Genomic DNA, 10,240 nt, shown 5'->3' with positions numbered 1-10,240 from the left:
TTTCGGTGCGTGTAAAAGCGTACTTTGCTGCTGCTCGTGACAAGGCGTTTTCGTGAGCGATAAGTATTTTGGGTGCAATTTGTATTCGACGTACCAACAAGCTCGCGTCCGTAATGATAATTTTATAGTCAACCCCGGGCTTCGGCGTACCCATTAACGCAAAACTCGCTTTACTTCGCGATAGTTTAATACGTAAATCTACGCCATTAATTAAATATTTTTCGACATTGAGCGCGTCAAGAAACAGCGGACCAATTAAATCTATTTCTTTCGACTGATCCGTGAATCCTTTCCGCTGTTTAAAACCCTCGTTGGCAGTGACCGAATTCATTTCGCCGGGGGTATCCTTGTACCACAGCGCGCCTGTTAAATGGGACGCTTTGGCACCCTTGTCAAAATTTAACAAAGTTTCAATGTACGCCCGATAAGCGTACGAACAAGCTGACGGAGACAGTAAGGTTCCGTTAAGGTAAACTTCCGCGTGATTAAATAGCGTGTGCAAAAAATTGTTACACCCCCCTACAACATCCGACGGTAATAAACTTTTGCCCGCGTCATCGGCGACGATTTTAGCTTTAACAAGTAGGTACGTAAGCGGTAAATCAATATACTCGTGCCCGCTTCCAGGAATATTAAACTCGATGGTATCGCCTCGCAGCGACGAGATGGGTTTGAAGGTGGTCCATTTTCCTCCCTCAATTGACGTTTGGATAGGCGCGGATTGAAAAATATCAAGTTCACTTTTTAACGCTTCGCAATGACCCATAATTTTAGGAGAAAATATCAACGACCTTTCTAGCTCGTTTCCTGCCGACTAATGATTTTTTTCCACCGCGTTTTGGTCTTTTCTTAATTGTTTTAGTTTTGCGTTTACGTTTCCCAGTCCCGTATTGTTGTTTGAGATCATCGTACTTTTCTGTGAGGCGCCGTTTGGTAGCTTCACGTATGGATGACCCCGTCGAGACATCAGCCAAAACTTGTTTTCCCGTGGAGAGGGCTTGGCCCCCCAAAAATTTCGCCCCCCGTAAAAGAAACGGTTTCGCTAGCTTGTACAAGCCGGAGAAGAAACTCCCAAACCCGCTTCCGAATTGCCCGTGCCCCCGCTGATACGGCGATCCCACGTATACGTCGGGAATAGCGCCACCCGCCTGAGTGGCATAATATTGAGCGTACGGGCACGCTACGCAGCGTCTTTTTTCAAGAACGTGTCTTAAGGGCATCTTGGACGCAAATGAAGTTTTACTGTTAGATTGCCAAACTCAAAAGGAGCTGGTTTCCCATAAACATCGCGTAGATCTATTTGGATAGTATCAAAGTATTTCTTCTCAATGGGCACGTAATGCGGCGAAATGTATGTTTTCTCGATATGAGTACCAAATCGGGCTGATTCGTCAACCGCTATTATTCTTAACAATTTGACGAGCGACGAGCCCACCACTTGATCAGCGACGATATCGGAATAAACGAAGATTTGGGGCGGAATGTGGAAATTTAAGCGAGCCGGGTTCTCGCTTCTGCCCGCGATAGTTTTAGTTCTTTCAAATCCTAGCGTGTTGCTCAGTCCGTCACTCATAAATACGCCATAGGGGGTAATATTTTTTCCAACCAGCGCCACGTGTCCGTTCAGCGGATCGTGGGTAAGACACACATTAGCGGCGGTGCATAGCGCGGTGTCGTTTACTACTTTAAGTAAATGGTCTATACTCAAGTAATGCCCCGGAGGGATTTCTCGCATCGTCCCGACCATTTTAGGGTCAGACTGTCCCCCATGTTGGGCGGGATTAACGCGGAAATAGACGTAATTGTCATAGGGCAACACGTTGTAAAACGAAAAGGGATACAATATTTCCACCAACGCAACTTCCCACCCCCCCTTTAATTCGATAGGTTCGGGTAATTTTATCGTGAAACAGGCTACCGTATTATTCGGAAATATCTCGAGATTTGAATTACTGGGTATCGTTAGGTAAAAGGCTTCGGACATCTTTAGCAGAAACCCAAGAATTGAATGTAGCCGGATACCCTAACCAAGAAACGAAATATTCGACTTTACCCTTTGAGCGTCGCTTCTTTAATACTTTGTCAATTGTATATTCTTCCGGTTTTATAACTCGTTGAATTTCTTTGAAATAAAAATATCCCGTGATGGGTTCGTCAGCCAAATCAACGAGCTTAAATTGAAGAGGTCTTTTAGTATTCTTGAAAACAACTTTAAATATTTCGGCGCTCCAATTTTGATCGCTGTATCCTTTTAAAAACGGTCTGGCAGTTCGGGTAATCCTTACGTAATCGCCGACTTTGATACGGCATTTTCGGGGCTTGAGGGCGGCTGGCTGAGACTGCCCTGGTTTGTAAATATTTCTATAAACTTGAAGAATATTTTTGTCGTTTACATCGAAGGGAGCCATTTTAATTGTCGTATGATAACTGGCGTTATACGAATGAATTAAATTGGGCAGCTCGTCGAGATAGCGTCGCGTGTTTTTATGAGTAAAAAAACGATACATGCGCTGTTTCAGGGTCCTATTAAAACGCTCTACCATCGCGGCTTTAACATCGCTATTTTCGGAATGGTAATGTCTAATGCCCTCCTCTTTTAGGAGTTTTAAAACAGTCGAATTAACGTACTCCAACCCACGGTCGAACTGTATAGCGCGGGGCTTGCCCCGCTCTTTAAAAATTATTTTCAGGGCGCGGGCAACCTCAGCGCCGGTCTTACGTTTTAGGGGGACGGCAAATGCCACTCTCGAAAAGCAATCTATACAAGTAAGAATAAATGTGTATCCGGAATTGTCGCTCGCTAAAGAGCGCATATCTGCCAAATCAGTCTGATAGAGGTCTAGTCTGTTTCCTACACGAATCTTTCGTCTTTGGAATTTTCGAATAACTGGTCTATGTAACGTATAGGCGTCGTGAGTTTGCAAAAACGTTTCAACATTCTCCCGAGATATTCCGAGCTCTTTGACAGAATCGTATAATTTTTCAACACCCCCGTAGCTAGCTGGATTACGAGAATCGAAATATATTTTTTCGAGTCTAGTCGTTACGTTTATCGGTAACTCTCCCATTTCAAAATTTTGGCACTCGGCGTTTTTTTTTTACGTAAACGGTTCTTAATAGTAGGCGACCAAAGTTTCGGTGACTGTCGAGGTGTCGCGAAAGAATTAGGCCCGACCGCTGACGGCAAAGTTTTCTTTCGTTTGGAGGAGGCGAGCGAAAGATGGGGGCCCGGGGGGGCGGAAGCTGTTACGAACGAAGTAGACGGTAATGGGGTGGTGGTGGGGAAGGCTTGAGGGGTGATTTTCCGTAGTTTACCCACCAGGTTATTAAATTTTGACCAACTCTGGGGTCTCGGCGCGTGGGGGCTTATTAGATAATATACTAAATCAACAATATCAGAATCCGTTTGTATTTCACCGTCTAATAAAATCTGCCCCTGGCTGTCCCACCGCAGTCGACCGCTGTCCGAAATCAAATGATTAAATATAGCTCGGGCGCTCGCTCTGTATCCTAGCGGGAACAGATTGACTAATGTATCGAAACTGGGCGTATCGTTATTTTCAATCGGTTTATTTCGAGCGTGCTTTTTTAGTAGCATCTCTTCGTATATCTTCCACTTGGTCCTGTCATCGAGCGCTTCGCTTTTTAAAATATCAGCCATTTCCGTGTCAATATCCGGTTTGAGTTGTTGATGGGGTGGCGTAATCGGCGCTAAAGTCATCTTTTTCGAGTACCTTAACATTTTTTATGTTCAACCTGTTAGGGCTCCCACGAGCGACGACACAATAGGCAGAAGAAACGAGAAAAATCCGGCACCTTTTTGATTTAATAATATTCGTTTTTTAGTTTGCCAGCCCAATTTTTTCTGGGCAATTTTGCGTAACGTTTTACGGTGTATTTTTAATCGTAGTTTTTGCCGCGTGGTTAGACGTATATTCCCGATAAGAGTATTATACACGCAATCAGATATTGCTTCGATCAACTCTTTATTGGCGTTAATTAAAATATTACGTCTCTTAACGCCCTTTAATTTGCCGATCGATTCGAGCAGATGTTTTTGCGACCTGACTCGTCGAGACATTGTACATCGAATGAATTCGACTCGCTGGGGGGTGTGTGGTAACTAACCACCCCTCGGAAAAGTATTATTTCGGAATGTATACCGAGACTTGCTCGCCTGGGAAAATATTAGTTCTGATCCGATGTGAGTCGGGGCAATCTTTCTGAAGGTCGATCAATACGTAAGAGTTTGGGTCTCTAGTCGCGTCAGAAATCGCTTCGATAACAAAGTTGGAGTTATCAGGGGCCATTTGGCGCGCCAAGCAATTAATCTGTGTTTTGTCCCGTACATTTTTCGTTAAAAGTATGTAGTGCGCATTGAGGGAAATTTCGCGACACCCGCGACCCTGATGAAATAAATTTTGACTTATGTAGATAAAGCTAACATTACGATGATGCGAGACTTTGGTGAACAATTGGGCAACTTCTCCTTTTTGACCCGCCCCCATTAAATCGTCTAAAACGGCCAGTATCCGTTTCGAGCCGTCAAATAAGTCAGGATCGGGTAAACCCTTATGAAATATAACGTTATATTTTTTAAGTTTATCGTATCCTGGCTGATCCTCGCCGTAAAACCAGTGGATTTCTTCAATTTGAGGTTCAAACATTTGTTTTAAATGTTTAATCAGTTTTTCTACGAAATATGTCTTACCACTTTGGCTAGGACCGCAAAGTATGATGTTACAACTGTGATAAAAAGGGTACATTATCACCGCGTAGCTGAAACCAGAATGAAATAAAATGGACATTTTGTTTTTATATATAATATTTTTTATTTTTGACAATAACAAAACACGTTTTCCCGTGACACACCCCCTTGCCACGTGGAAAGCGGCCGGCGCGCTAGAGACACACCCCCCTCGTGACCCCGACGCGCGCGGATAGCGGATCGAGAGAGAGAACGCGCGCGCCTCTCTCTCTCTCGAACGCCGAGACGGCGACCCGCGGAGACCGGTGCCTCTCGACCCGCGGCTCGACCGCATAAGAGCGAAGGTTTTTTTTAAGCGCGTATTTTATATCCGAATGGAACTGTTCGGTAATTCGATAAAACCCGAACTTTATCCATTACGGGCCGATACGCTTTTTCCAAGTCGACGCTAACGAGCGTATGATCCGGAAGTCGACGGATTTGTTTGGGCAGAGGCACGGCAAACGCCGCCGGTATTTCAGTTTCTTCGTCAGTCACTCCTAGCATAGTTTTTAAATTTTCGCCGTTAATGATATGCTGATTACCGACATTAATTCGAAATCCTTTCACTTTCGTAACGTTAAATTTTTCGCCCGTATCCGGATTTTTCACCCAAAACGAGTAATTTTTTGGCCCGCCATACGCGGCTTCGTAAATAAACGAATTCTTTCCATAACCGGATAACTCGCTGACCATATCGCCCAAATAATGGCCCGTAGTTATAAGGGGTTGTTTCGAGACGTACTGGAGGGCGTCAGTGTCCAAATATAACGCGTTCTCTCCGACTATTTCAAGATATTTTAATAAAACTAATCTCGCTTGACAGGTTGTATAAGCGGCAATCACGCAATTTGTATGTTTTAGAGGGATTTCCGCTTCCTTGATGGGGGCTGATTTCACTAGAAGAGTCGTATCGTTGACTGTCAAAACCGATTTTACGTTGATTTCCGGATTTGATAGCAGTTCAAAGAACACTTTGGGTTCGCGAACGATTTCAGTTTTGGTCACAATGGATCGCTGACCGAGTTTTCTGGAAAAAAAAAGTTTTAATATCTATTACGCTACCCAATATGATTTATAACCCCAATGGGGGGGGGTAATAAAATCCATACAGACCCCCACATGGAATTCAGCATTAATTTCGAGATGGCTCGAAGACCTTCGTTTTTGGAGACTTTGGTAGGGTCCAATTTGACCCCTTCATGACGTTCGAAAGCCGCAATGTATTCAGCCTGGGCTTCGGGGGTCTGACAATCTGACGGCCAGCCGCTCGCCTCCACCTTGGTTTTTAGGAAACAGTCAACGTAATCTCGAAAAATCCCTCCACTGTCCGTTGCAGGATCGTATTGCGTCACCGTGTATGACCAGGCCTCAATTTTTTTTGTAATTTTGTATCCGCGATTTACCGCCCATCTTAATTCGTCGATTACCCAAACGCCTTTAAGCATTCTTTCGTCGTCAGAATGCTCGCAGTCACCCTGATACCGTAAATCGGCACACGTCCGGCATAGGGTAAACGTTAACTTTTTGTTAACGGTCCGATACGGAAGAATAGGATGGAATAAATTGGTTGGCGGGAGCACGTTACATAACAATAATCCCTCAAAATCGTCAATGGCTGGAATATCGCTACCGAGCAGAATTGTCGGATGACCAACGGGGACTTTGCCACTATAAAAAGGAAAACACACTTAAATATTTGTTTTCGTTATATATATATATATTTTTCGATATAATACCGTTTGTTTATAAAAGGGTACAGGCTGCAAATGTCCACGTAGAATATTTTATCGTCGGTCCCTTCAACGTTACAGTACGTTCGTAAGGCTGATACTCTGCCCCCGAAAAAAGCGGCTCGCGGGTCTAAACGTTCAGTTAAAGTTTCCGAAAAATTAGAATTTTTTAAAAATTCATTTATGGCTGGATTTTGTTGTTTTTCCAAAATCCAATCGCACCCCCATTGTTGAATGACGGTATAACCCATTTCTTTAAGTTTATTGGTTGTCCGCATCGTGTTGGAAAATCGTGTATTAAGGGTATCGCTCGCGTTAGCGTATAATGGCTGGTTCCTATTTACAGAGTCCCCGAAGCAAGTCCTACAACCGTGATACCTTTAATGAAAAAAAACCTGTTTATATTTTGTCTCTTCGAACTTTTTAAAATAATACTTACCAACAGCCCTGATATTGTAGAGCGTTTTTCTCACCGATTAGACCATCAATTTTAATTTTTCCAGCACGCGGTTCTCGACCATTCAGCGTTGACACGATGGTAACATTCCGGACATGCGCTTCCCAAGCCAGCCATTCTAAAGCCTCGGTGGATTGAGGCTCGGATAACCGATACAAATTAGCCGGTATTATGCCAATCGTTTCTGGCTCCAAAAATTTTTTCCTTAGCACGTAACTACACACTGATGCGATAGTCACGCCCACGCTAAACGGATTAACTTCACACAAGTCTTGAAATAGTTTCATAAACTTTAAACAACCTTTAGCTAATATGTGGGTATCTCTAGAACAATAGAGTTTTAACGTTTCGAGGTAATTAAACCCCGAACTCTTTTCGGTTTCGAGAGCGTACCATTTGTTAAAACTTTCGCGGTCTTTCGCCGTGAAATATTGGGCCCCGTAAGCTTCCAAGGGGGGCAGCGAGTTCTCCGAGACGTAGTTTGTTTGTTCGGGTTTGTAAATGTCAAAATTATTATCAACTACGTTGAATAGAAAATGGGGGAAAAAATCTTTCGTATATTCGCGACCCAGCTCGAACGTATCCGCGAATTTCGACAGAGGAATGGGTATATAATTATACGAATCCGATAGAGTTAAATTGTGTAGTTTCAGTTGCAAGATGCGAGTTCCATTTATTATCGGATCGGGCTCAAACGAGTCGGCACTCTCCATTATAACTTGTAATAGGAGTTGCGTATCATAATTACTGGCATTATGTCCCAGCGCGGTCACTCTTCTTATCCGAGCCAGTGTTCTTAAATATTCGAAAAAGTTTCGCGCGGAATCTGAACCCAGAAATTGTCGTTGGCGAACGCCGCAAAATCTGCATGCTACGTCGGGGGTATCAACACACGCGACACAATAAGTTTCCGACACGCATAAAATGGGTTGATGAATATAACAGTTTTTCTTATCGGGGTGCCGTTTGGTTTGGATAGTTTCAAAATCGTAAAATATCCACATTTGCGTAGGCTGACCGTTGGAATCGAAACGGGGTAACGGGCGTCGCGGGTCTTTTATTACTTGGATGTAACATTGATGTCCCGAGGGGGAAAACTTACGACAAACGGTACAATACTGTTCGGTACAAGAATGCAGCTGGCCGTCGCGTTTAGTCAAATCGATTAGAATCGAACATTCCGTGCAATGAAATAAATTTTGACATAATGATAATTTATCGCCGGTTAATTTTATTTTATGATGAGCGTAGCAATCGACACCCGTAAACTTACGTAAACAGTCGGGACATTTTATTATATCTCCGGTACATTTTATGGCCCTGCAACACGCGAAACAATAGTCTGAACACGCGTGGGTGCTATCTTGTCTGTACCCCTCTAGACACTTTGAACAAAACTTTTCTTTCCCGAATAAGGGTGCCAGATTTTTAACTAGATTGAAATGCGCCCCCTCGTTTAAAAGTACAATACGTTTTCTGTCCATACCTCCCCGTACTCTAGAATCGTACACCAAGGTCGGCCAGCTGTTTTTAATTTGATAGATTAAAATATCGTATTCTTTGAGATACGTTCTAAATTTTCTAATCGACTCGGGCGACGCGCATTCTTTATTCGGTCGGACACCCGATTTGGAGCATAGGAGGAGCGCCTCGGCTCGCTGAGCCACATTGTTTTCTTTGGTATGCGACAAAGTTTCATAGACCGTTTTTAGTCTTTTGTTTTCGGGTTCATTCTGATATTTACACAGTGCCACACCGACGCAAAGAGCCCTAGCGAGACAGATTGAGTCGCTGTTCGCAATACGGACAATTGCTCGTCTATTTCTAGAAAACAGGGCAAAGGTCTCTAGTCGTTTCCGTTTCGCACAGCCACCGCCTTGGGGGAGACGGACAATGGAAAAAGTTAAATTAACGGGTGCCAGGAAAAACGCTTCTTCCTCATCTGAATATATAGATTCGGATACCTCGTCGAGAAGGGCCTCGATATCAATTTGGTCACGTCTCCTAAATGAAATGGTTATATCGGGATGCGCCGCACCCAGCGCCGAACTACGGATTACTAGTTGTACCATGTCAGCGGGGTTTACATCGCGTAATACCCGTTCAGTGACCCTGGCAAGCCCTTCCGCTATATTATTAGATATTTCAGCTTCCAATTCAATTCCCGTCATATTGAAGTTCGGGAACTGTTTTTCATTCTGACCCAAAATTACGCAATTCGGGTCCTCAAATTCAATATACCCCACAATTGGGAAATCTCCCTCCGCCTCCCCGTAACCGCTTTGGTTAAGTAGGTCGTTGAAATAGTCGTCCACCATTTCGGCGGATTCACGCGGTTCAGCATCATCGACCGTGACAATTTCAGGGGCGTCTATAAAAAATAAATATATATTTTAATTTCTTAGATATTTTTCGGTACGAGAAAAAAAACTTACTCTTCAGGTAGTCCAACACAGGTTCGTCATATTCGGCACCCAACATAGCATCCCACTCGAGTTCGAGTAATTCTTTTTCCCGCTTATTATATCTCGCTTCAATAATTTCGCCTAACCGAGGCGGTAATGCTTGATTAAATAATCGGAGTTCGGCTACCGTTTGGCACGCTTCTGGAACGTGGGGGATAGCTTGAACAGTTTCAAAAATTTCAATAACCGTCAAAATTAATTTAAAACTCAGACGGCTAAAGATTGCGGGTAACTTATTTGGTGCAAACCCCGGCTCTAAATTTAAAAATAAACATATTCCGTAATAAAATTGCAGTAGTTGCGGTACGGACCAGGGTCTATTTACCTCCAAATCGTCTAGAAACCAACATAAGCTTTCGCTATCCATTTTTTCTAGGCGATAAGAAAACGACTTCCAACTTGAGAATTCCGCTGATTAGTGAAGTTTCTTTGGCCGATAGGGCTCTATTTATACGTATCTTTTGAGGCTGTATAAAAATAATATCACGTCGTTAAGTCGAAACTCTATTATATAAAACTCGATTGTTTTCTAAAAGATGGACCCCAATGTTTTTTAAGCCTATTAAATTTAAGGATGGATCAATGACTACTTTAATGATAGCCCCATAAATTTGGTGGCGGTTCATCCTTTTATCGCTGACACATGTTGTTTTTCAAAAGAGCCGCAGAAAACTCTTTTGACTATTTTGACAAAGCTGGATGAATATACGAAAAAAACTTTTTGACGGTGCCCTTCTTGTTCTCCGAGCGGGCCCAATTTTTTTTACGAGCCGCTGTTTTATTAGACACCAAACCCTTAGGGTGGAATCCTTTGGGGGCCACGCCGCTCGAGTCTTAA

At 43.3% G+C, this 10,240-nt stretch overlaps 1 protein-coding gene across 1 annotated transcript; it reads right to left on the bottom strand.

The window, feature by feature from the left end:
* Positions 1 to 4,860: 4,860 nt before the first annotated feature.
* On the bottom strand, positions 4,861 to 9,799 carry LOC149926197 (uncharacterized). The gene is made up of 6 exons (XM_090161895.1): positions 9,373 to 9,799; positions 8,682 to 9,308; positions 6,920 to 7,208; positions 6,487 to 6,858; positions 5,864 to 6,418; positions 4,861 to 5,777 (listed from the first exon to the last, which is right to left on the bottom strand). The coding sequence occupies exons 1-6, from the start codon at positions 9,767 to 9,769 to the stop codon at positions 5,060 to 5,062; spliced, it is 2,958 nt and encodes a 985-aa protein (XP_090018021.1). The 5' UTR covers positions 9,770 to 9,799; the 3' UTR covers positions 4,861 to 5,059.
* Between the last annotated feature and the right edge of the window lie 441 nt (positions 9,800 to 10,240).

The sequence above is a fragment of the Leiobunum rupestre genome, chromosome 10 (genome assembly GCF_980474605.1).
Source record: "Leiobunum rupestre chromosome 10, qqLeiRupe1.1.hap1, whole genome shotgun sequence".
NCBI classification, from domain to species: Eukaryota; Metazoa; Arthropoda; class Arachnida; order Opiliones; family Sclerosomatidae; genus Leiobunum; species Leiobunum rupestre.
The sequence above is the reverse complement of the archived record's forward strand: the minus strand, read 5'-3'. Positions and strand labels throughout refer to the sequence as shown.